A 26968-nucleotide genomic window follows, 5' to 3' on the forward strand; every position below is an offset into this window, starting at 1 on the left:
GTGTGATCAAAATTGTGATACTTTTGTTAGAAATAAACTGTTGACTTGTTTCTCCGTTCTTTGTACTGAGCTCTATTTGAACTATATAGCTAAACTTGGCTGAGAATCATGTCTCAATTGAGAGGGACACATGGTGTGTTTAGGGTTTGTATGCTCTCCATAAGACCAGCCTCTTTTTAGATCTGTACTTTTAAACTGCGTATATTCCTCTGCTGGCTGCTGACTGCGATCTTATCACAATATATTTTTATAATATATATTGTTATTCTAGCTGGCAATATTCTGGCAATATGATTATAGATAACCCACTGTTTGCTATTGGCACCTGGGATATTTCGGTTCAGTTCAGTTCAGCAAACCCTTGAGATCTTTTGTGAAAACCCTGTAATAAACTAGTCATCTAGTGTGTAGTATGTGGTAGTCATCTAACTCGAAGTGGTGGAATCCCTGTATGAGACCAGCCCACTTAAGTTGGGTAAGGTCTCCTGTTCTTATCTTATCAGCTGCTAATTCGCATATAATTATCGCCTAACGATCGCTTTGCCATTTGATAAAAAAAGGCAAGTGATTGTAATTGGCTCTGGCGATTGATATAAAGTGCCTAGCTGACTGCCGGCGGTTTATTTAGCCTCTGATAAGAGCAAACGATTCGCAACCGTCATTGTTATTGTTTGTATTTGCACACAACTATTGCTCCCACGGGGCTGTGAATTATTGGGTCAGCATTTTCACTGGCTTGGCTTTCCATTCGGCCGTAAAACTGTCAATAAACCATTGTGATTGACTACCGCTTATGAGATGAGCAGCTTCAACTCGAATATTACGCTATGTGATTTGTTTTCTTTTCTAAGCCATCCTATTTAGAACTTTAAATATTTTTCTAAATATTTTTCAGCCATAAAAGCGCAATGGTATTCAATAACTTGGCATTGAAAACGTCATAAAAGAATTAATTTAAATAACAGCAAGAAAACCAAGTAATTTTAAGAGCACGCCGAATTAAATTAAGATTTAGTTTCTAATAGATTGTCATTGATCAGACGTTAAGTATGCTATGTTTATGCTAGTAATAGTTAAAAAAACCTTAATTTCAAATTTTAATTCTCAAGTGTAGAGCTGAGTTTAAAGAACTTTTGTACGAATGCTTCACTTAAAGAAAATTTGCATTTAAATGGTAATATATTAAAGCGTTTCATAATCGCTAACTTTTCTTGGTTATACCTATTCACTTAGCTTCACTTTCAATGACGCCCTCTCCAGATAATTTTTATTGAAGAATGCAACATATGTGCCTAGATCTCGGTTGCATCGTGGTCAGCGCGTTGCACGAGTTCAAGTTTCGGAGGAGCCTGTTTGACGATTTGGCTTGTAAACTAGTTTCGCAGCACAGTTTGGTTACAGCTGCTTATTAGCTTGCAACGCCAATTTTCGAACAGGCAGTTCGGTGACTGGAGGTGAATGCAGTGGTCGTTGCTCTGCGCAATGACGATTAAATCGTTCAACTTGGTGGTAAAGGGTGAGCTAGTACTTCGATGCCCGTGCCAAGTTCGCTGCCAAAGTCATTCGTTTTCGCAGGTCCCAAATGGGGCGTTCGCCACCTGCAGGTGCTGCTTCTCTTCGCATGCGCCACCTTGGTCGTTGCCCAGCGTTTCAACATGAGCGTGGCCATTGTGGCCTTCACCAATGCCAATAGCAGTAACCCGAATTATCCGGAATATCATCTGACGGAGCCGCAGAAGTCCTACATACTCAGCAGTCCCTTCTGGGGCTCCTGTTGCACCCACATGATGAGTGGCTATCTCTCGAGTCGCTTTGGAGCCAAGGTGCTGCTGCTGGCCATCATGTTGCTCATTGCGCTGCTCAGCATTGCCACGCCCTTCGCCATGGCCTGGGGCGGCTGGCAGCTGCTCTTCTGGCTGCGATTCGTCCAGGGACTCGTCATGGGCGGCATGTGGCCCTGCCTGTACACCCATCTGGCCAAGTGGTGTCCCAAGAAGGAGGCGAATCGTATGGGTGGCGTCATGACCACTGGCTTGGATTGTGGCACCATCATGGGATTCGCTTTGAGTGGCGTACTCTCCGCATCGCCACTTGGGTGGCCCAGTACATTCTACGTGCCAGGTGAGCTCAATGCACATAATTCTTTACTCCAAGACAGCCCTACGCAACAGCAAAAACTTCGGAACTCTTCTAAAGACACGTTAAAGTAGCAATAAATCGTATTGACACTTTTATAGCTGCATTTATCATGCTACCTACCTACCTCTATAGTAATAACTGATTGGGTAAGGTTTCGATTTTTACTTATATACATACTTGATAATATAGAGAATATAGAATTTACCAATTAATTGTTTTCACTTCAGGATACCTGGGCATCGTGTGGTGCCTTATTTTCCTACGTTACGGCGCCAACAGTCCAGCCGAATCGAAGTTCATTTCTCTGGCGGAACGAAAGCACATTGAACTGGCCCTGGAGCAGAGTCAGGTGATTCGCGGTCCAGCTCCTCCGGTGCCCTGGCTTCGTATCCTTACCTCACGTCCATTTATCGTCCTGGCGTTTTGTAAGATGAGCCAGGCATGCAGCTTCTACACGCTGATGCAACAGATACCGCGCTTCATCCACGGCATATTCAACTTCAGCATTGCAATGAACGCGCTGCTCTCGGCTCTGCCCTTTGTGGTCATGCTTATGTCCTCCTATGGATATATTTTCCTGGCTGAGTACTTGACCCGTCACACAGACATTTCCTTGCCCGTCCTACGGAAGACCATCAACTCCATTGCCACATGGACTCCGGCTGTAGCCTTGGTGGCCCTATCCTACGTCAGCGAGCAGAATGTGGTGGGCACTATGTTCTGTCTGATCGGAGCAACAGGTGCCATTTCCGGACAGGTCATTGGCAGTACCCTCAACCATATGGACTTGTCGCCAAACTTCGCAGGACTCCTGGTTGGGATCAGCACCACATTGATGTCTGCGGCTGGAGTTATATCCCCAATCCTCATTGGGCTGACCGTAACCAAAGAGGTAACTAACTTGGACTGTTAACTAATTATACATATAATAACTATATTTTATTTCAGTCGGATCGCTCGCAATGGCGAACTGTTTTCCTTGGCATTTCGGTGATTCTGTTTTTCGGCAACTTGATGTACCTAATCTTTGGTGAAATGACCGTCCAGTCCTGGAATGATTCCCCATCCAAAGAGACCGAAACAGAAGCATCTCCAAAAACCCAGACTGCGCCTACCTCAGCTGCGGAGGAAACGATTTCGGTCGAGAGATTTAGCTATTTGTAAATGTATATTTGTAATAACGTAATCAGTGCTAATGTTGTTGTATAAAAACAGTTTAAAATCACAATGGTATATATGTCACGTGTCTCCTGCTGTATGGAAATCGCTGCGACCGAAATTTGTATCTCTAAGATAATAAACGGAGGAATCGTTAATTAAGGACATCACAATGGACTTGAAACCCAAAATGGATGCCAATTTGTATTTGAGTACCACGGACTTGATCAGCTCCACCAGTTGGATCATCGACTCCTCCTGCTTCGAGTTCGTGGCGCTACTTTGGATGTGCAGTAAGTAACTGAAATAATAATGCTTAATAACAAAGAAAGCAGCCAGGGTATCGTAAGCACTTACCCCTTGACAATCTGCTCGATCACATCATCATTGATGCGCTGATGACACAGATACTCCTGAAGATAATTGGCTCCCTGAAGCACAACGAATTGGGACAAGATGGCCTCGCTCCAGTTAATATCATAACCATAGGCGCGACTCAGAATCAGAGCTTGTGGTACGCTAGAATGAAAACATAATAACAAACAACATATTTTAAATAGTTCATAGTTTGAGTGCATTGATGCAATGCAGTTGCATACCTTAAATGGACGTTGACTAGTTCCCGAAACTGTTCCCTAGAACGAACTCCAATGACGCTCACACACATATGATTCGCATTATTGCTGTGCCGTTTTTCGAGAGCTTTGTTGCACAGATCCAGTTGCATGACCATCAGCTCGGCTCGAGAGACGCTTTGCTGGGCCAGCAGGAGTTTGTTGTCCAATAAATAGTTCTCCGTGGCATGTGTGTAATTTTCCAAGGCCTGTTGCAAAAGTGTTTGAACCTCTGCCGAGCATTTTAGCTTACTGGACTGCGCGGCGAAGGCTTGGATTTTGGTTACTATCTCCTGGGCCTCCGTAGTCCACATCTCCGCCAACTCTTTGTACATGAGAAAGTGCAGCGCCGCCAGGCGCAGCAGCTCCTTTCCATTCTTTGGTTGATACTCTCTGAGGTAACTGAGAATCGCCTGTCGAAGTCCTCCCTTCTGGTCCTCATCGAACTGACCCAACAACGACTCGAACTGCTCGTTCTCAATAAGGGAATCAAAGCAGTAGAACATCTCGCGGTAGCGTGCAATTCCAATCAGCAAACGGACAATCAGCGACCACGATTTCGCCTGGGCTAGTTTAGTATTAAGTGCTTTGGCTTTCTGGAGCACGCTTACAATGCCTTCCATGGAGCACTCGTGCACAAAGCACAGGTGCGCTTTGATCAACAGCTCCACGTAGATCTGATTTTGTTTCTTGTGTGACAAAACCTGTGGAATGCCTGACATTGTACCCGTCGGAGAAGGAGTGGGTAAGCCGTAGAGCGTTATTATTTTCGAAATATTCTCAAATGCTTCGGTCTCCTCAAAGGGCTTGCCCTCCTGGTAGCGGCGATAAGTCTTTAGAGCATCACAGTACTCCAGCAAACAATTACCCAGCATAGTAGAATTTGGAGCCAGTTCTAGGAACAGGTGGAAATCCCGATCGATGCTGTGGCCCCAGAGATCAGCGTTCCGTAAAGCATTTCTCGGCTGCTCCCTGACATGGAAAATATAAAATCGGGGACGTACGATGCAGGTAGTCAGCTCCAGGGCCAAACATTCGGCAATCTGTCGAAATTAAAGTGAGTATCAAACAAATGTGCTTTAGAAACATTAAGAACTTACTTCTTTCGGTGTCATTCTCGTGGAAATTTGTATATCACTGACCACCAGTAGGCGCTGTAGGCAATCTTCGGCAGCGGCGCTCTTCAAGAGGATACCAGCATCCTTGGTTCGCAACACATCCAGATAATCCTTGTCCAAAAACATGGCAGCCCTGTAGGCCAGAACAATACGTCGTCCAAGCTCAACGCCATATTTCAACTTCGATCCAATGCCGAGCAAGGTGTCCAGTGTCTGCTGCTTCTCTTTGGAGGGAATCTCCTCAAACTCCATGGCCACGCTGTCCGAACAGGTATCAGAAAGGTCACTGTCCCAACGCGTCATCACATTTTGGTTTAAGGTGATCCGATTGAACTTGGGAAACGCACTCTTCTCGATTTCTCCGAGCAGCTGGCGTTCCTTGCTTGAAAGATTGCTAATGCTGGTCATACCTTCGGCCAATGCCATTGCAAATACGATAAATCGAAGGTCATTTGGACGAAATTCAAAAAGCTCTTGAAGACGCAGTGCCTCTACAATGTCACCCTTGTCCAAAAGAGTGTTCAGTAAAGTATTCAGTCGCTCTTCCATCTCAGAGGTAAGCGGAGTTTTTTCAGCTGTGCTGAGATCATCAATTCCAGCTAGTTCTTTGAGCTCCGAAAAGGATTTATATAGCACACAGCGCTCTTGAAGCATGATCTGCTCAAAATACTCCGAGTGGTAAATGGATAACTGAGAGAGCTGGTTCTCCGGCAGCTGCAGATAGCACAGAACCATGTCATACTCGATTTGATCCCGATCAAAGGATTCGTTTGGGAACAGGTGATGCTTTTTGATGACGCCCAGCGTACTTTGCAGCAGTTCATATCGTCGGAGGCTCACTTGACTAACGGCGGCAGCTGCCTGCAGCAGGAAGTTTACAAGGATGGCGGGAGCCAAAGCGTGTTGTTGTATGTCCTTTTCGTACTCCTGGTGGGGTCTTAGTTGTCCGGCTTCCAGCTCCGCCATCCATTTACCATACACAATGTCAGTCAACGGCAACTGTAGCAATGTGGCCAATTGAAGGGCTTCGTCATAAGATCGTGCCTCAGTCAGGGCATCTACGAGTCGCTTGTACTCGGAGCTATCCCTCCTCACGAGCTGCTCGAGATCAATGGATAGTTCCCTCAGCCAGGTGGCTGCGACTCCGAAAACTTTATGTAGAAGACAGAAGTCCAGAAGATCACAAATGTCGCCCACATCCGAACGACAAATACATTCAAGGAAGCGCTGTTGCTGCAAAATGCAGTCAAAATTCGACTGCAGTTGAATGAGCAGCAGGCCAATGGAGCGCTGCATGACCTGTTTTCTGGGCTGCGACCCACACAAAGGCAACGCAACTGAATTCTGGCTCCAGCTAAAAAAGAAGTGGCGCAGCTCCACAATTGTAGCATCACTAAAGTCTTCCTGGTGCGCAGTCAGTTGTAGAAAGCGGCACAGATGCGTTAGCTTACAGTCCTGAAAGAGAAAAAAAAATGTTAATAAACAAAGTATATGATTTTATAATGCTCCATACCCACCGGCTGAAAGATTTCTAGGCTGTGTAAAAGGGCATTCAAGTGTCCACCAGCCACAGCTCCTCGAATGACTGACCACACCCATTCCGATCGGTTCTCATCGCGCACCTTGGATGCCTCCTGGAGCTGGGAATTCCACTGGCCGCTGGCCACCGAAAGCCAAACGATCCAGCACCAGTCCCGGTTTTGCTCGCTGAGAGTGGCAGCCAGAACAGCCAAGATAGGCAGCTCCTGGCGAATGCAGTGCCTCAAGAGATTTATACTGCTGCACTGGGAGCTGTTCCCAACCATCATCTCCAAGAACTTTGGTGTGGTGGCAATGAGCTCATCCGGAAGACTATTGGTACTGCACAGTATTATAGCAAATATATCCTGCCGAGCTGTGTGTGTTAGCAGAGTGCAAAGGGATTGATCTGTATTCCTTTGAAGCTGCTGCATGCTGGTATCCTGATTCGAACTATGCGAGGAGTTGGTCATCGTTTCCTGAGAGGAGTTGGTTTGCGTTTCCCCGCTACGACGAGGCGGTCGTTGTAGGGTTCTTTTGTGGTGGCGATCTCCAGATGATTCGTAACTTAACGCTCGCAGAAGATGCACACCGATTGGAGATGACTTGAAATGCGGCAAGAGCTTCTTAAGTTCACTTAAAGGAAGATCAAAGAATTGGAAGACTAGCAACAAGTGCCACCAATTATTTTTGGAGGCATAGCTTTGGAGCAAAGCCAGTGGAAGTTTTCCAGGAGTGTCCCTAATAGCTAAACGCATTAGGGCTTGATAAAGTTCCAAAGGAAATTCCCTGGTATTGGCCTCGAGGTTTTCCACTAAGTCCTTATCCCATTCAGTTAGGAGTTCGGAGTAACTTTGTCCGGTTTGGCACTTCGGTAGCTTCCTCTGCAACAGGAGGAAACTCCTTAGTGGCTGGGTATCGAAGCCCAGCATCTCGCAACAGGCAACGCAATGGGTAACCAACTCGTCATCGCCAGCGTGCTGCAATGCTATCTGGGTGACAGTCTCACAGGCGTGGAACAGCTGCGTCTTTGTGATCTGACCGTAAAGCTGAAGTTGCTCCGTGATAAGATAGTATACAGCATAGGCGCTGCGCTGTTGCTTCAGGTAATGGGTGTAATTCAGTTGAGATTTCCTGGCATATCGCTGACTAAGACGCGCGTTTGAGAAGCAGACCAGTTCACCATGTCCAGCAGTTGCTAGGAGCGGCAAATTTACGTGTTTGAACTTCATGAAGAGATCGTGGGCTGTGGGTAGCCCGAAATTGCAGCTCGTCGGTCCATGATCGAAACGAGCAATTAGAGATTTCAGATAAGGAACCCGACCCAAGTTGGTAGAGGTCAAGAATCCCTCTAACGAGCGCACACTTGGCTCCTGACCAAGGAAATCGTAGAAGGTGAGCAGGGGATGCCCTTCAAAGGAATCGACTGTGTCGTGAGTTTTCTCCAAGTAAGCCTGAACGCTTTTGGATATCTGAAATAAATTTAAATTCACGGATAATTAATATAATAATATAATTATCAACAGTTGTTCTTCGACTTACCAATTCGAATCCCTCGTTCTCGGTCAATGAATTCGTTTTTATGTCGACGATTAGGTTAATCAGGGGCTCCTGGTGCGTTTCAGTGCCCGCCAGCTGTTCCAGCGAGGCGACAGGCACGCATTCCATGAGGAGCAGCGAGTACTGGCCACGATCCAGTAGGTATTTCGCCAGTGGTTGACGGCTAAGGAGGTCCGCATGCTTTCCCAAGCACTCCATGGTGCAAAGGCGACGGAGCAGGGAAGGAATATCGCCGGATTCGTCCTCGAAAAAGTATCCCGCGCGGGCAAAGAAGTTTCGCAGCACTTCGCTGGGCTGCTGCAGTTCCTCCAGGGCGTACTCATACATAGTGACATCTATTTTCCAGGCAGTAAAGCTCTGTTCCAAGGGACAAAGCGTTTCCTGGGACTCGAAGCCCTCCTCTTGGAGGCGACACCAACGCTGTAGCTTCGCTTGCTGGCCACTGTCTACTAGGTGCTGCCAGACCATTTCCTTGGAGAGGGATCCCAGCAAAGATTCGTTGCCATTGGCAAAGTACAGTTCTACGAGGAGCAACTGCAATGCCGGCTCCGGTAATGTCATCATGGCTTCTATGTGGACACGGGGCAGCTGTGTCCGGTGCTTGGCCACCAAGGCCTCGCACTCCCGGAGTTGCTGGACCAAGGACCAGTGGTAGGCCAGTACTGGCTCCTCCTGCTCGTACATTAGGGGCTCCCGACTGCGCAGGTGATCCAGCACAAACTCACTCAACTCCTCATCCTGGCACTCGCAGGCGAACTGAAAGAAGAAGCACTTCACATCCCTGTCCACGTTCCGGATGACGTCCTCCGCCTTGCAGACAAGTCGCTCGGAGAGCAGTCGCTGCACATAGGCCTGCACCACGTCGTAGAAGTAGTGGCGGTACTCCGAGACGGGAATCTTCCTCTTCTGCGCCCAGTACTCCATGCACAGGTCGATGTGCTCGCCCTTGGTGGCCACCTCCTTGATGATGGTCACCTCGCTAATGCCCCTCCAGTTCTTGAAGATCTTGTCGCGGGCCTGAGCCTGCGCCTGGGCGGAATGCATCTTGATGGGCGGAGTTCTTGGAATGTTCTGCGGGCTTTTTCACATCTCTTTGTTGCAATCAACAGTTGATAATAGCGAAAACAGCTGTATGTTCTGCTTCTTCTTCTTCTGTTTCACTAGTTCCCAGTACAAGTACAGTGGGCACTGTAGATAATGAACAACCAACATAAATTTGTTATATATTTAACAATATATCACCCAAAAGTAACTAGTAATAATTACAAATATTTAGCAATTAAAAAAATTAACTTTTTTAGTAGAACAGTAAATGATTAAATCGGGAGCAAACTTTGAACAATGATCTAGTTAAAAGCTATCTGGACGTGACATACAACTGTTATCATTCTGTTATCAATCTGTTAACGATTAGCTGTCTATATATGCGTATGTGTAATGCAATGCAGAATGATAAGAACTAAATGTCAATTTTATTATTAATAAATAAAATACAATAAATAAAATACAAAATCAACATTATTCAAGCATGTTTCAAAGTGCAAATAGCATGTCCCTTTATCTATTGAAAAAAAAAACTTGCTGATTAAGCTATTGCAAATTTCTGGTGTGAAAACATCGTCAGAGTGACCAGTCCTGCCAACTTGTGCGAGTTGGGTGTAAAACTCCGATGGTATGAGTCCCCGCTAGGTTTTCAGCAAAGTTCTCCCCCACTGCGTGCGCATTCGTGGTTATAATTAGGTTATTTTTTTCGATATTTTGCGGTATATTTCGACGACAGATCGGCGGTCACACCGAATTTCCCTCCTTTTCGTTTTCGTTTCCGGCGAAGTAAGTAGAATAAAATCTCCACGTTTTTCTTTATGCTAATAACTGAACCATCTCATTGGCAAACTAGCGATTAATCTTGGAATAACCAGTCCGCGAGCAGAAAAATGTCGAAGAGAGGTAATAATACGATCGAAACGCGCCGCTAAAGCGTGCAAAATGTGACGCGCCGGATGTGTGGAGAGTGTCGAAGTGAGTGGTGTGCAAAACTAATAACCCTCTGTTTTCTCGGTCTCGTCCAGGACGTGGAGGTACCGCGGGAGGCAAATTCCGCATCTCCCTCGGTTTGCCCGTGGGCGCCGTCATGAACTGTGCCGACAACACCGGAGCCAAGAACCTGTACGTGATCGCCGTCCACGGAATCCGCGGTCGCCTCAACCGTCTGCCCGCCGCTGGCGTCGGCGACATGTTCGTGGCCACCGTGAAGAAGGGAAAGCCCGAGCTCAGGAAGAAGGTGAGTGTGGTGTGGTCAGTGGTGCCCAGTGCTCCGGCTGAATCGATCATGTGAAGATAGTGCCCATGGGTTAGCTACCCGCTCAGTGAACACGTTTTTTCCAACTTTGTTTGTGTGCACTTTCTTGAATGAAATTCAAATTGTTTTTGTTTGAAAGAAGCCAATTAGAATTTTACTTTTAACTAGTTATTTATACGTTGATCTGCGTAAGCTTAATAATGGTATTTAGGCATTTGTTTTACATTGGCAAATTTTTATTTAACCCATATTAATGAACATATTACTCATACTTCAACGTATATTTGTATTGGGTGTTATGAAAAAAGAATCTTTTCGCTTCGAACAACTTTTGCTATACTCAGCACCACATGTTTGTGCCGGTTAAGATAGCTTATCGCAGCAAACTCACGTTTCTAATATATTTGTGTATTGATAAGCATTTTAAATTTTAGTACTGAAGATTTATAAATTAGTTTTGCTGCACTTTTTATCATTTACCCGGCCAAAAAAGCACTTTAGCATAATTAAGAGAACCACTTTGCTAACTATTGTTTTCGTTTGCTTCCAGGTCATGCCTGCCGTGGTTATTCGGCAGCGCAAACCGTTCAGGAGGAGGGACGGGGTGTTTATATACTTTGAGGACAATGCCGGGGTAATAGTAAACAACAAGGGCGAAATGAAGGGCTCGGCCATAACTGGACCCGTGGCCAAGGAATGCGCTGATCTGTGGCCCCGTATCGCATCCAATGCAAGCTCTATAGCCTAAGGAGTGTCCTTTTCAATAAACCCACAACGGAAAACAGATTGTTTTGAATTAGAATTGTCGGATCTTTTATTGAATGCTGCACTGCTTCGGTACCGGCGGAGGAGGATCGTATCTAGGCCTTGGGTGCCTCCGTGCGCAGAGTGGGCTTGGGTCGTGTCACCTCCATCGATACCTTGCCGTTGGCTCCCTTGAACAGGGCGTAGCACACCTGGAACGGAAGACCCTCCAAGGAGTCGCCATTGAATTTGGTTATAATATCGCCGCGCTGCAGTTTGCTGTCAATCTCCGGGTATTGTCCTTGAATCTGCCAAAGAAATTGTTACTCAGCGATAGGCGTCCCTCTGTTAGCCAATGATATGAATGCACTCACCAAGTCCGCAATGGTGCATCCAATTTCGTTGGGGGACAGCGACAGGCCCAGCTCCTTGCCTGCTTTTTTCATAAGGTCAACGTTGAACTTTTCCAGCTCCGGAGGATCAGCGCGGAAGACCGTTAGGTTCACCGTCCTTTCGTACGTGGTGTGGAATAGCTGATGGACCTTCAGTGTCGTCATGGAACCCACATGGATTGCAGCGCCATTTATGTCGCAAATGTGGTCAAAGATCTTGAGGCGTTTGTCGGCAGCCACTTGTCCCTCTGGATAAACGTGGGTGATTACACAGCCAGTCTGTCAGGAAATGATTAAGGTATTAATCGTAATAACAGAAGGCCCAACACCAACAGATAGCCCACCGTGACATGGTTGTTCTTGCCGCCGCAGACGATGACCCCCAGTGGCTTCTTTTCCACCTTCAACTCGATGAGAATCTTCTTGTTCGGCTTGATCTCGGCTGTGGCTGGTTCCTGTGGCTTCTCCTCCTCTTTCTTGGCCTCTGTGGGTTATCGGGATGAAAAGCCAGTTTTGACCTTGCTTGGACGAAATACCTACCCTCCTTCTTCTTCTCCTCCGCCGCCTTCTCGGCCTTTACCGCCTCCTCGCTCTTGAGAGTCAATAGAATCATGGTCACTACGCCCTCGGCACGTTTAAGCAGTCCAGTTGCCTGGCGTCAATAGGAAATGGTTATAAACTAAGGAACTAGTAAGCTTTCCTACGACTCACATCATCGTAGTTGGATTCCAGTGTTACATCCTGATTGACGGCCAACAGCATGTCGCCCACTTTGACGCCCGCCAGCTCGGCATTGGATCCTTCCCTCAGATCGGAGATGAAAATGCCACTGCCCACCTCAGCGTGCTTGCCATAGATGACCATGATGCCCAGGAAGCCCTCCTTGCGCACCTGCACCGTGCGTGCCTTAGGAAACTGGTCGAAGATGAACTTAGTCTGTCGAGAATGAAAGGATATTTAATCGCAGGATCCAACCAAGGAGCAGTGATAGTGCATACCTCATCCGATGCGGTAGGGAACTTCTTGATGGGCTTCACGCACATGCCCTCGTCGTTGGGCTTGCGACGCGAGGTGATCATCACGAGCTTATCCCCATCCACGTTCTTGAACACGGCGGAGGCGTTCAAGTGGCAGCGATTCTTCAGCACATTGCCGTTGACCTCGACGATCTCGTCGCCCGGCTTGATCTCCACGCTGCCCAATGCTCCGTTGGGATCCACACCGGCCACAAAGCAGGCCATCTTCTGGCGATCCTTGTGGCCAGCGAGGGCCAGTCCCAGGGGCTTGCTGGCGTCCCTCTGGACCTCGATTCTGCGCAGATCCTTCATCATGTTGTACCGCTTGTTGATCTTAGCTGGGAATGACAATCACGTGACTGAGTGTGTGACTGAGATTTAGTGGCTACTGGATGCTTACCCATCGTGTAGCCAAAGTCATCTTCCTGCTCCTTGTCGCGATCCTTCTCCTGCTTGTTCAGCTTGCAGTTGCCGGCGGAGGCTCGATCGATCTAAGGGGCTTACAAGTTAGTAGAGCGATAAGTGGCGACCTTGGGTTGACCCACCTCATAACCCGCCTCCGTGCGAATGCGACCGGTCATGTCGCGGGTGTCCTCGTCATCCTCATCGGCGTAGTTGCTATGCTTCTGACGCATCGAGGCCGTGAATGTGGTATTCCGCTTTTGCATCGATTGCTGCCGGTTCATGCCCGCCATTCCCTGACCCTGACCTTGGCCCATTCCCATTCCCTGACCTCCACCCGCATTGTTGTTGGTGGTCTGCTCCTGGTTGAACTTGTTCTTGGCCTGCATGTAGCCATTGCTCCGCGGATCCGCCTTGGCCTGCTGCTCATCGCTCTTGTCGAAGGTCTGGATCTCCAGGTCGATCTTGAAGTCCGCCTCCTTGATGAGATCGATGACCGCCTGTTCGGTGGAGTTGCGCACATCCTTTCCGTTGAGCGAGAGGATTCGATCGCCAACCTTCAGGCGACCACACAGATGCGCCGGACTGTCGGGCACAATGCCCTTGATGAAGATGCCGGTGGTCTTGGTGTTGGGCGAATCCTTCACCTCGCCACGCACTATGCAGATGCCGAAGGACTTTTTGCCCGTCTTGTCCAGGGTCACCATGTGAATGAGCTCTGTGAAAGGATTATGCATATAGCACATTACATAAATTACATTCGGGTATATGTAATGTATGTTTTAGAAATCACTTTATGCTCGAAAAAACTTTTAAGTTTAAGATTGGCCTTGAAAGAGTTATGTTTCTAATAGATAAAACGATGAAAAACTATTTAAAACGTTTACTTATTTATTAAGGTCCTTGTTATGTTTGAATGCAAGGAACTTTGTTTCAATTTTATATGAATTGAACTTGGACTTTCACATTTTATCATTGCATTTATGAAAATCAAAATTCTAATAAATTATTTGCACTGTGTTGGTTTAAAACTCCACAAATTTGTTCAATATTTCTTTCATTCGATTCATCGACTATTGAGCGACCTTTGGAAGGTCAGGTTCTTTCGGGATTAGCTGCAAATTTGATTAGCAGTTGGTCATGAAACCAGTCATTGGACACTGACCACCCGTGGTGCCCTGTTTGCCCAGGAACTGAACCATCCTCGCTGGTTGAGATCGACTGCTCCGTAATCCTGGCCAAAACTCGCGACTCACTGACCGAACATTAAGCGCACTGAACTAAGCTCAAATGTATTATCTAATATTTGTTATAATTGGTTTTCACTTAATTATTATTTGTGAATATTCCGCGTTGGCTGCGCCCGATTTGAGTCCATTGAAAAGTGCGCCTAAACTGATTTTACAATTAGCTGGCGAACATTCTTGCTAACTGACTTAGTGGCCATTCTATTTTGAGTATGATTTTCGTATCGATTACACTGGTCAGCATGGTTTGCCTTAGAATGCCTCAAAAAGAACTAGATGTTAGTAAAAGAACTAGTTAGTATACAGTGGGTATACTTGATACGATGCTTAATGCACAAGGATTTCTGGTGTGTAAGTACATCCGTCAAATAGTATAAATTATAAAAAATATATAAACTATTGAGAATACCCGTGCAAAATATTGCCTATGCAGCGCAGTGCTATCGATTTAGAGGAGGTGCCTCCACTGCATTGAGTAACTTTCACTGTCTGTTATGACACCACTCGCAGAATACACAGAATACCCAGCTCCCTGAAGACGGTCATTATATGGGTTACCATCGCGAGTATGAAGGCTAGGGGAAATATCAGTACCCAAGTGCCTTTATTGGCCCTATCAAGTTATTAATTTGTTGGTGCGATTTGGCCCGTGCTGAACTCAACACTCCGCCGGGAGAAGCCCACCAAGTGTTGACCAGAAATGCCCATCGATTTTATATTTTTCTTTCGTTGCACTTACAACTGAATAACATATGTCCCACACACTTTTACCTGGGCGAGAGCTTCTATATCGGCACTACAAATAACCGAAATTTTGTGGGGAAAATTATTTAAAAAACGTATAGAAATTTCACTAAATTCTCTTTCTTTGGTATTAGTTTGGGAATACTTTCATTAATATAAACACATTAATAAAATATGCACAAAAACAGAGGTATAAAGAGTAAATATGTAATAAATTTAAGCTTTTTAATTTAATTACATTAATTATTATCAAGTATATAATTATAATTCCATCTTGTAATAAAGTAACGATAATATTGCCCCAATAAGTAGGCAACATTTTGTAAGCGTTTCATATAGACTGCGCATTTGTAGGGATTGCTTTGGAACTTCTGGACCAGACAAATGCTATAATCAAATAAAACTTTCAAGATTTTTGTCTTTCGAGTGGCAAATAAATTTAATTTGTCTGCCGAGCTTAAATTCATAATCAAGATTTGCATTTTAATGCCTTTGTCGGGGGAAAAGCGGAGAAAAAATGGAAATTGAAGCCAGGGAAAGGAGGAGATGGCTATGCAAACATTTCCATTAAATGCCCCAACGGAATGAAACGGCAGTGGGATGGCTTAGGCAGCTCCAAAGGAAAACTAGAGTAAACACATGCTCAAAGGAGTTGGGCGGGAAATGGGGTTTAAACTGGAAAATGGCCACCCACTGAGGAGTGAGTAAGAGGGGTGCGGTGGGTAAGAGGGGCGGAGTGGAACGTCAACGACTGCGAAACGATGTTGGAAATTAATTTCATAATAAAAAAGCGTAAGGAAACCCATTTGATAAAACAATTTCCTTTTTGCCTCCCAACAGTCATGTTTTGTTAGTAAAGTAAATTCAAAAGAGAGCACAGCGAAAATATGGCAATGAGCTTAACGCAGCCGCCCCCTTTTCCACCATTCCCCCTCGCTCCCCGCCCTCTCCTCGTCCCTGGCAGCCTCTGCCGCTGCCGACGCCTCTGCTCGCAGGACCTCGCCCTCCGATTGGCTCTCTGGCCGCAGGCCACGCCCCTGCAATGGCTGCTTTTGGCAGTGTCCTTTTCGGATGTTCCGCTCTCTGTTTCTCTCTCTCTCTCTCTCTGCCTCTCCCTCTCTCTCTCTCTCTTTCTCCGGTCCTGCAGAAGTCGCGCTGCTGCGGCGCAGTCGGCGCATGGTTGTTGCGGGGATTTAGTTAACTGAAGTGATTTTCCACCGTTGGCTGTCACACAGGCAAACACAGCAGCACACACCCACACACACCAGCACACCAACACACCAACACACGCACACACCCACTCGTCCTTATGTAAGTGGCCACGCGTGTCTGTGTGCGTGTGTGTGTGCAGGCGAATCCGTTGTTGACTTGTTCTCGTGTTGTACTTACATGCAGTTATATCAAATTGCTAATAATCGTTTAGCAGGCACTTCAGACTGCGTCCTGGAAATGAATAAAAATTACAGTTTTCTGCGCAAAAACACTTGAGGCAACGATTCGGATTTGGAATAATATGGAAATTGCACAGGACCTGCGGAGCTGGGTAATATGGCAAGCCACAAAACCTCAACTGAAAATGGATTACCGGACTTTTCGGGGGGAATCCTCTTCCATCGCAGCACGGTATTGTTGGTAACATTAATTAAAGGCTCTCATAAAAGCTGTCATTTACCAATGGCTTCTTTTAGATGCGTCTATATAAAATTAAATTCTTGGATGTATTTTTTATGCATAGATATACCAGATATATGTGCTTTAGGCACTTATCTGCATATTTGGCAACAGTCATCAAAAGGAAATAATATTATTTTTAACAAATTGTATACAATTATTCGTGATAATACTTTATAATTCTGATATGTTTGCCACATAGAGTAACTTTCTTAGTTTAATAAAAAGGCGTTCTATATTTTTAAAGAATATAAAGAAGAGTATAAAGTTCTATAAAGAATATATATTCTTCACCTGCACTTCTAGGCGAGCTTTACTATCCTTGTCCGTCCGTCTGTTTCTCCGTCCGTGTTCCTATTTTGCATATATCCATATCAGTCGCGCTTCCACTAGCAAAGTGACAGGTATCTGATAGTCGATAGTTAGTTTAGTTGAATTAAAATGGTTGTAAGGTCCTGAATCGATACGATGGATCCTTGATCCCTGAATATATAGTTACTTAAAAAACTATCCCTTACATTTACCAACGTATCAAAGAAGTAATGGGTAATACCTAGTTGAGGATCCCGAGTATCTGAAAACTAATATGCAGCATCGAGAGGCGCAACAGGCGTGCTCCTCCGGTTAAGATACACAAAACAAAAAGGGGGCCAACCGACAGGAGAGGAAAACCAACTGAATATTCTCACGACATTTAAGGACATCTGCAAACAATTACGCCCGTACATGTGTATCCAGCTCGAGTTCGAACTCGGAGCACGGAACTGCGAACTCCGAACTTCAAACTCGGCCGGAATGACGCATGGAATGCCCGCAGGGGCAGGGATTATAGATATTTGTGTTTACTACGGCTGTACATATAATGTCCTCATAACTTTTAGTACGTGAACGTGATAGAGTAAATAATGGTGCCCACATGACTGCCAGGATAGCAGTACAGCAGGCCATCACCAGCCACCACTTGCATTTCCGGCGATCCGAGAAAGGAGGAGGAACGGGATTTACTGGATTACGCGCACCGTCCAACATTAAAACTCAATTTGAACAATTTGAATGACAAGGCGTAAGCAAATAATTGTCCTTTTGCGACCCGCCAGTGTCCTCGTTCTTCACTTGAAAGTTTGCTCTCCACACGGTAGTAAGTTATTCAAATATTGAGTTTTTCAACTCGCTCCAAGCGGGCGACCTCAACCGAACCACCCTCCGATCTCATCGGCAAATGTGCGCAGGATTCTGAGTCCTTCTCCTTCTCCTTCTCCTCCTCCTGCTCATGCTCCTGCTCATCGCGGCCTGGAAATCCCATTCGCTTCCCTTTTTTGTTTGAGCTGGGCTCGGTTCACTCCTCTAAATACATCTGATTTGTTTACCATGGCCCGAGGCCGGCCGTAGATCTTAAGCTGCATGTAAATGCGTTAAATTAAATTTCAAACGCTTGTACTCCAGCTGAAGGACAATGACAATCAAATGGCTGAATGGGTGCTCCGGGTGCTGGCTGCTTTTATTGAGTGGGTGGGTAGTGGCTGACGATTTTGATTTAGTGCTCATCCGACTGGCGACCTAATGCGATTATGGGAATACAGATTTGCCGCTTCCATGTGGAAACTGCCCAAGAAAAAAGTGGCAAATAGAACAGCTTCTAAGCATCTATTAAAAGAATGATATGATGATACTACGTCAATGAAAATATATTCGAACTCAGAAGTTAATTACAAGATTTATTACAAAAATCTTACCATATAAAGTAAATAGTTATATTTATAAATCCAAGTTGAAGTTTAATTGAATACCTTTGGTGCTCAACTGAGCAGAATTATATATCTAAGCTGAACAAATTGGGTCACAAATTGAACTCTTCCAGCTGCTGCTCCTGGCCAAGGAGATGGCACAACATTCAATATTGTTGATTCTGGACACTGATAGCTCCGCGATGCCATTCCGCACGTGTTCGCACTTCGCGGTCCGTGGGCCACGTGTTAACTTGATGGTGATGGTGATGGCGATGTCCTCATCAGAGCAGGCAAATATTTATTGTTCGCATTTCAATTGCAGCGCAAATTGGTAATATCTACGGGATTCCAAATCCGGGTGTCCATATCCGGGCAGTGTGCCCTGTATTTTCTTTTCATTTGTCGCCATGTCGCCCACATGGCTTTGATCTAACAAATTGATTTACACTAACGATTGTTTAATGAAATTCCACAAGCGGCACTCCTCGCCTCCTCATTCCACCCCCAGAAAGCTGTTTCGTCCTGGTGGGAAGTGTAAATTACCCGACACCCGGATCCATCAAGGACTCATCCACGTGCCACACGTGCCCCCGAATACAACTACGTAGACGTGTCTTGCACCATCCTTCGGTTTTCCACTTGCAACTTTTCACCATTTGATACTTTTCGGTTTGATTTAAATTGCTTTCGCTCAAGAGTCGCTCGGTGTGATTTGTTATCCCTTTTGTGGATGTTTGTCATGGTTACGGATGAGCAACTAATAGAGATATCTAAGAACTCAGACTCATTGAAAACGTAGTATTGAAGGAAACGGGTTTTTCCACACGCCAGTATTAGAGTAAATATTTAATAAAAATGGGTATCTTTGAATAAGGAACTACCTTAAAAACACCTCATTTGATCGTCCTTTATTTTAAAACCCTATATTTTCGGATGCAAAAAACCCTAGCAGATGTTTCAGCTTCCACGCCGATTTCATTTGGCCTACGCGGGGTCCTAAGCTCAATGATCCCAAACCAATTTGTGAAAATCCCTTCTCATTTTGACTTCATAATCCTCGCAACCAAAACAAATAGACGATTATCTTTCACGGCTTGTGCGTGACCACGTTGAATACGGGGGAAAAGGGGGAAAGGATTCTAGATGGTTATTACCAACTGTCCAAATTGCTGGAGATTGCCACGCCCCAACAGTTAAGAGAGCAAAAGCCAAAAGTGGGTAACCAATCCCATATTCAGGGAGTTTTGCTTTCGTGGCATACGGACAAGTGACAATCATCCCACTTAATTGAATTCTGCGCTGCATAATAAATCAACTTAATGCGATCCAAGTACCCAGCTTGAGTTCCTCGACGAGGATGCAGAGCCATTCGAAATGGAGAGCAATGAAATCCTTTGGCTGCGGTTATAGGTGGCTCAGGCAGATCCAGCAACAACGGCAAATAAACAACAATAACACGCGATGCCCACTTTTCCACATTTCCACCCGCCCAGTAATTTCCACACTTGTGCTGACACATTGAAAGGGCTTTGCGTTTTATTTATGAATTGAGAAATTGACGTCCTCCGCCGAGCGGAGTGCTGTGGTGTGGAGTGGGTTCCCGAGGAGGCTTAGGCACACGGTGCTCGATTTTTATTGCCGCCAAACAAGAGGCTTAGGCACAGGCATCACCACCACCATTCTCATCATCATCATCATCATCATCATCCACATCAAATGAACAAAACTGAATGAAATGAGCCACGAAACATTGGTGTGTGGCACTTGCTGTTTGTCCCATTCCTACCCTCCTCTGGTACAAAAAAGCCGGGATAAATCGAGCGTGAAATATTCCAGCTCGTCCGGAGGATTGCGATCCGGGACGAGATGTTTGTGGGGCAGCGAGGAAGCGAGGATGCTTAAATCGAATCCATTGTTGTGCCTGCCACTTGTTGGCAGGTTGGAGAACGGAGATCCCGAAACAGAATTTGCGGCTGCAGTTGTGCAATTTGCTCGCTGCCTGCTGTGATTTTTCCCATTGTCCTGGCAATCATGGGGTGGCTTGCCCGCTGATGCTCGACGTTCTTGTCCATCAAATTGAGCGTCACTCAAGTATTCAAGTGCCTGTATGTGTATCTCCCACAACCAGACTCCTTCCCCAGCTTCCCTTGTTTTCAGCGCTTCAGATACTTCAAAGATTTAATAATCACATAAGAAGGCAAGCTATTAAACCTGCCATCGCTCAGCGCCCCGAACTTCTTACGCGGCCTCAAGTGTTTGCCTTTGCGATCCAGCAGGTGCCACCGACCCACAGATGCCGTCCATCGATGCAGGATGCGACAGGATGCGGCAGGATGCGCCATCTCAAGCGCAAATTAGTGGGGAGCACCATCGTCACATGTACACTTGCCGAAAGATATGACCACTTTTTTAAATAAAATGTTTTGTTTAATATTTAATATGATAATTTATCATAATAATCAAATTAATCTAGACTAATAAAGTAATAGTTTCAAATATTAAAATAGAAATGCCCTTAAAAAAGCTTAGATCTTGGCACTTAGTATGAATGTGCATTAGTATAACGAGCACTTTTTGTTGCCAGTGTAGAACGAAGGCGGACCATCGTTTGGTGGCTAGCAACTGTGTCCTTTGTTTGAGCCAAAAGAGGCGATTGTCCTTGCCGAATCCTTGCAGTCAAAGCAATTCAAGTGTCAAATCTTTTATTTGCCTTTTGCAGATTTCGCAATAAAAATTTGTATTGTCAAAGTCTGGGCTCATCCAAGCCAAAGACCAATCCCGAATCCCGACCAATCCGTAGTCCTTCACCCCCTCCTGCCACCGCTTGGCACATCCTTTGCTGGCTTGCTTGTGTGCAATAAATTTGCTGACAAAAGAGGGATTATTGCTGGATCATGCCGCTGTTTGCTGCAGCGCGGTATGAGGACGAAGGATATACGCTATATATATATATGGTCTGGAGATGGAGCTGGCTAGTGAGGCTGAGCAGGATGTGCTCCTGGTGGCTGGTTCCTGTCAGCGTGCATTCCTCGGCGTTATTGTTTGGCCATAAGTTAATTGTTCCCCTGCGAAAGCTTCACTGCACCGCATCCTTACGCTCAACTGGCCGCCCGAGTCCTTCGTCCGGACTCCTGCCGCGCTTAGGCGGCGATTAACCGTAGTCTGGCAGGGGACATGGATACGGCTGTGACCACGGATTGGCCCTGGATAGTGGCATTAGGAGGCGGGGTCGGATGTGCCTAGTTGGAATCGTTTAATTGCCATGGCAACTATTGAGCAGGCGGATAAGTAATGAAAAGTGGATTGAAAGAGCAAATATTTTCGATATTTTGGAAAAGGAATTCGCGGGGGATAAAGTGGTCTAAAGTTGGAATGGATGATATAGATGGATTATCCTCTAGAACAGCATGGTGAGTTTCATTGTTGCTAAGCATTCTACTGATAAAGCTGCACATATATTTATGCTGACTTCAGTTGGAATCAAATACTGTTTTGAGTCCAGATAAAATATAATAAAACTCTGTAATTGGGTAGGTTTTTGCTTGACTAGTTAAACGGGCAATGTTGATAAAGTTCCGTAACATGTTAAGCGTGAACTTCGAACCACTTGATTGCATTTTGTGTCCAACCAATTTCGGTGGGGAAGCCATGAAATGTTCTGTTTGCTCATAAAAGTACCAGGAAAAACCTCAATAAATTTTCCGCCTCCAAATTGGTAAGCGGACAGAGCGGAAAAGACCCCATGTAAGTATATACACCCTTCCATTTATGCCCCCCGATAATACCAATACCACTAAGCTGGATAAGGATACATACCGATGGCCGATGCCACGCCCCTAAAAATCTGGCCAAAAAATCATTGATTCGTAAGTGTAACAATGGGGAAAAACAGGGGGGTGGAATGGGGAAATGGGGATTTTGGGGTGGCAAAGCTAAAATAGAATAATGAAAACGATGCCAAGAGTGAAAGAAGCGACATCAATATGGTCCTGAATGCGAAGATGGCGGCCCTTATTGTATTTATGTCTGTTTCCAGGCATCTGTGTGTGTGTGTGTGTGAGTGAGTGTTTGGCTGTGTGTGGGTAACTTCCGCAAAACTGGAAAACTAATTTGAACAAAGTACAACAAATAAAAGTGACTACTGAATGTTTAATTTGAAAAGGGAAGGCTCCAAACACTGAATGCCGAACAACAACAATGGCAACAACAACAATGTCTAACAACTGGAGAACAAAAACAGCGAAAATGAAAATGAAAAAGAGAAATAGTACAAAACTCACTTGGATACAAGTACAAAAGCAGCAAAAACACATGTACGCCCCACCACCCACTTTACTGTTCTCTCTCTCTCTCATTCACTCCTGTGGCCCCCACTGCTCTGGGAGGATGTTGGCGAAAATGGCGCTTTCAATTCCCTCTCACTTCCACACCCAAATAACAGGTACCGAAAGAAACCCAATATTATCTATATTATCGTATAGTATATTACCATATTACATTTATATAGCTTTAAATTTATGTTTTTTAAAAGGTTTTTTTTGGCATTGCTAAAATACCACTGCTGTTCTTTAAATTTTTAGTTTTAGAAGATATATTTTTTATGTATTTTTATAAGATTAAGTTAGAAAATCCAACAATATATAATATGTTGTTAAATAGTAAAAAAAAAAAGTAATTTCAATGCTGTAAGTAAAGAGAAAAACGGTTATAAGCTCGTTACTTACCTAAAGTAAGATTTGTGGAATATGAACTTTACATAATCAATCGCATAATTAGGCTCCAAACATTTTTTCTTGCTGTGCATAGGAGCAGAGAGCGGGGAACGAGATTGCGAGACCGAGAGAAACCAAGAAACGTCGACATACGGTTAGAAAAACATTCGCACATAAAAATGCCAACATTTGAAGCATAACATTTGGGGCAGAGGAGCAGAGTGGGTGGCAGGACAAGGGGGGCGGTGGTGCAGGGGCGCAGGGGAGATGTGGCTGACATAATGAAACATTATTAAGAGCCACGACGTCAAAGCGGCAAAAGGTATCTAAATTTGCGCAAAATGTTTATCCCAACCACCCCCCCCAACCCGCCGCCGCCGTCGCCGTCGCGTTCGTTGGCTTCTGCAGTCGCTGCCAATTTGCCGTCGCTTGGAGAGAGGAAAACACAAATATCGCATTTACAGCCAGGGCTCTCCACCATTTTGTAAGGACTCGCAGCGCGTGGGAGCGGGATGGCACGAGCGAGTTCGCATAGATTGGTTCGCAGGATATGAACCCATCCCCCGCTAGAAAGAGACGCCTGCCCGTGCTCTCTAGCTCTCTCTCGCACTGCTGCAATGCTGTTGGGGCGCAGCCAGGATGCGGCCAGGATGCTGTCAGGATGCTCTGCCAGCGGCGACGGCGACGTCGGCAGTAGAATCACAGTTATTCGAGATACGAAAACACAGCAACGGCGACACAAAAGCTCAGGGAAACGTCAGCGGCAGCGGCAATGGCAGCGGTTTTTCATAAATAAATGTTTGAGTTATGTAGAAAAACATTTTGGGCGAGAAGATTTTCGTTTTCGTTGCGATTCAGTTAACATTTGGCCAGCGGATTCCGCCTTCAACGGACACGACGACGGACTAGGCGCTAGCCAACTTTCCACTTTCCACACCACTGCTGGCCATATGTACAGTTTACCCTAGCAGCTAAACCGGAAACGACGGTCACAGCGAACGGTTAACGGTTTACGGAACCGGAAGCGTAAAGGAAAATATCAAATTCCAGTTGAAATCGCGTAGCATATGCAAATGCCGAGTGAAGCAAGTGATGCAAGTGAAGCGCCAAAACGAACACAGTTCCTGAGCAAAATAGTCAAATAACAGTGTTGCGTCCTCTAAATTAAGTGAGTCCAGTTCGCGGACTCGAATAGACTACAGTGTATACCCGCTACAACATGCACACCAGCACGGATCCCATGCACACTCTGCACGACAGCGTCTCCCTCTCGCCGCCGCTGATCAAAAGCTCCCGTGGCGGCTCCTCCGGCGGCAACGGCATCGGATGCAGTGCATCCTCGCGCGCCGCCGCCGCAGATGCCATGTCCATGGGCTGCGATGATAGCGACATAGAGCCGTCGTCCATGGGCGGCAGTGGTGCCGCCGGCGGCAACGGCGACGGTTCTGGATCCTCGGGTGGTCCTCTGGTGAAGCCACCTTACTCCTACATAGCCCTAATCACCATGGCCATTCTCCAGTCGCCGCACAAGAAGCTCACGCTCAGCGGGATCTGTGATTTCATCATGTCGCGGTGAGTGTTCTTCTTCGCATTATATGTATGTTTTGTGAACTAAGTGGATCCTTGAATGGAGAAGAAATAGTTTTTACAAGCAAAAAGGAGATCAATAAATCAAAGACGCATAAAACTACTGACTTGTACCGATTGTAGAGTTGCTTTTGAAAATAAAAATTGGGAAAAGTTATAAAGTTATATTGAAAACAGAAACATTAAGTGTTGTTACCAATTCCAAATATTAAACACTTTTATATATGAATGTAACATATTTCCAAGAAAACTTAGTTTTTACTGCTATTTACCTATTTTTGAAACTACTTTTTTTGAGTGATTTCACGGTACTATAATGCAGGGTTAATATAGAAAATTTAGGAAATACTTCTAAAGTTAAAGTTAAATCATTTTAAAAACCTTTTGCAATTCACTTGTAGCTTTCCATACTACAAGGACAAATTCCCCGCCTGGCAGAACTCCATCCGGCACAATCTCAGCCTGAACGACTGCTTCATAAAGGTGCCACGCGAGCCGGGAAATCCCGGAAAGGGCAACTTCTGGACACTGGACCCGCTGGCGGAGGACATGTTCGACAATGGCAGTTTCCTGCGCCGCCGGAAGCGCTACAAGCGGGCGCCCACCATGCAACGCTTCTCATTTCCGGCGGTCTTTGGCACGCTGTCTCCGTTTTGGATACGCAAGCCCGTGCCCCTCGTGCCGGTGCACTTCAATGTGCCCAACTTCAATGGGAGCAGGGACTTCGATGTGGTCCACAATCCGGCGGATGTCTTTGACTCAGCTCTGCGGGCGGACAAGAAGTTCAACTTCTTTGCGAATGCCGAGGCATCCTTCTACCAGGGAAGTCAGTCGGGCGACAAGTTCGATCGACTGCCCTTCATGAATCGCGGTCGAGGAGTGGATGCCCTGGACGCACTACCGCACAGCAGTGGCTCCGCAGGAGCAGGCAGTGGAGCCGAGGGCAGCCGTGGCTCCAAGTACAAAAGCCCCTACGCCTTCGATGTGGCGACTGTGGCCAGTGCTGCGGGTATGCCCGGCCACAGGGATTACGCCGAACGACTGTCCGCCGGCGGTGGTTACATGGATCTCAATGTGTACAACGACGATGCGGACACAGAGGCTGATGCGGAAGCCGAGGGAGATGACGACTCCTGCGAGGACAAGATCGACGTGGAGAGCGGCAATGAGCAGGAGGACTCGCATATCTCCGATTCGGTGGACAGCGCCTGTACAAATCGCCTGGATGCGCCGCCGGATGCGCTGATCTTTGAGAATGCCGCGGAGTCCGACTCCAGTCCAAGGAGACGCTTCGAAAGCGAGCCCCTGGTGCTGCGAACCAGCAAACAGAGCAGCGCCAAGGACTTCCGCATCGAGACGCTGATTGGCCACCACCTGCATCGCGGTGCCAGCCAGGAGGAGGCCAGCGACTAGGCGGGATTCCCACTTGGGTGAACCAATTGGCTTGTGTACAGTCCATTGAACGGTGATTTCAGTTTCGATCTAAGCACGTTTTAACACCACCACATTAACCACCAGCACCACCCAGGAATCCAATCCGAGCAGCAAGTAGTGATCAGTAGGTGTATCCGTAGGATGTAGGAGCCAGCACACGAGTTTTTAAATGCGACCAAATCGAAGTCAACGCTATAGTTGCCAGTCCACTTACGTACTATACATATATCTGCGCGTAATATCTATGTAAATCTGATGCATTGCACGTCTATAGCATACTTTTAACGCGAATTCTTGGGGCCTGGACTCTGGTCTCTGGGCACTGGACTCTGGACACTGGACTCCAGGTTCTAGACCTATATCTACCATGCAAGTACTAATCATGTGTATGTGTGCGTGTGCGTCTGCGTGTAACTGTAACACATCCAAGCAAGAGGAACACTATTAACTATAAATTAGACTAAGAATTTTGCTGATGTTATTGAAAATTGAATAAACAACAACGTAATAATAGTTTACATGTTTGACGGGTAGGTAGTCTCCTTCTAATCTGATAGGTAGCTGTATAATGATGTTACTTTTATAGTTATAATGATCCTGCCAGTGACAGTATCATTACCTTTCTTTGTTACCTTTTGTTTTCAATAAAACACCCCTGCTTATTTGAATTTAGCGCCCAGCAAACCTGTCCAGGTGTGGCACCCCTGCCTGGAAATCAGTTCAGCTTTAGCGCCTGCGCAGTGACCACCGCTCAGCTGTTGTGGCGCAGGACGAAGTTGTGCCGCCATAGAATGCTGTTCTGAGCGTTCGAAATCAGCACTACCAAACGAAAGCTCCGCTCTCACACGGAGCGTCCTGTGGCCACTTCCAGTGTTAAAACATAGCA

The 26968-nt window shown here is 46.0% G+C and overlaps 5 protein-coding genes across 5 annotated transcripts; 3 read left to right on the forward strand and 2 right to left on the reverse strand.

Moving 5' to 3' along the window:
* The first annotated feature begins 1423 nt into the window (after positions 1-1423).
* On the forward strand, positions 1424-3303 carry LOC120445085 (putative inorganic phosphate cotransporter). Its single transcript, XM_039625214.2, has 4 exons — positions 1424-1516; positions 1576-2121; positions 2367-3031; positions 3088-3303. Exons 1-4 carry the CDS (start codon positions 1459-1461, stop codon positions 3301-3303), a joined length of 1485 nt encoding a protein of 494 aa, XP_039481148.1. The 5' UTR covers positions 1424-1458.
* LOC120445084 (spatacsin) lies at positions 3286-9232 on the reverse strand. The gene is made up of 6 exons (XM_039625213.2): positions 8090-9232; positions 6547-8019; positions 5012-6484; positions 3897-4954; positions 3655-3816; positions 3286-3598 (listed from the first exon to the last, which is right to left on the reverse strand). The coding sequence occupies exons 1-6, from the start codon at positions 9149-9151 to the stop codon at positions 3379-3381; spliced, it is 5448 nt and encodes a 1815-aa protein (XP_039481147.1). The 5' UTR covers positions 9152-9232; the 3' UTR covers positions 3286-3378.
* A 618-nt stretch (positions 9233-9850) lies between these two features.
* On the forward strand, positions 9851-11208 carry LOC120446000 (60S ribosomal protein L23). Its single transcript, XM_039626734.2, has 4 exons — positions 9851-9937; positions 10005-10054; positions 10177-10388; positions 10957-11208. The coding sequence occupies exons 2-4, from the start codon at positions 10042-10044 to the stop codon at positions 11152-11154; spliced, it is 423 nt and encodes a 140-aa protein (XP_039482668.1). The 5' UTR covers positions 9851-9937; positions 10005-10041; the 3' UTR covers positions 11155-11208.
* LOC120445999 (inactivation-no-after-potential D protein) lies at positions 11196-14345 on the reverse strand. The gene is made up of 9 exons (XM_039626733.1): positions 14126-14345; positions 13104-13678; positions 12959-13049; positions 12541-12896; positions 12254-12478; positions 12083-12194; positions 11887-12026; positions 11525-11821; positions 11196-11458 (listed from the first exon to the last, which is right to left on the reverse strand). Exons 1-9 carry the CDS (start codon positions 14160-14162, stop codon positions 11267-11269), a joined length of 2025 nt encoding a protein of 674 aa, XP_039482667.1. The 5' UTR covers positions 14163-14345; the 3' UTR covers positions 11196-11266.
* Positions 14346-23866: 9521 nt separating this feature from the next.
* LOC120445514 (fork head domain-containing protein FD3) lies at positions 23867-26573 on the forward strand. The gene is made up of 2 exons (XM_039625971.1): positions 23867-24633; positions 25050-26573. The coding sequence occupies exons 1-2, from the start codon at positions 24281-24283 to the stop codon at positions 26059-26061; spliced, it is 1365 nt and encodes a 454-aa protein (XP_039481905.1). The 5' UTR covers positions 23867-24280; the 3' UTR covers positions 26062-26573.
* The last annotated feature ends 395 nt before the right edge of the window (positions 26574-26968 follow it).

This window comes from Drosophila santomea, chromosome 2R, assembly GCF_016746245.2.
Source record: "Drosophila santomea strain STO CAGO 1482 chromosome 2R, Prin_Dsan_1.1, whole genome shotgun sequence".
In the NCBI taxonomy this organism is placed as follows: domain Eukaryota; kingdom Metazoa; phylum Arthropoda; class Insecta; order Diptera; family Drosophilidae; genus Drosophila; species Drosophila santomea.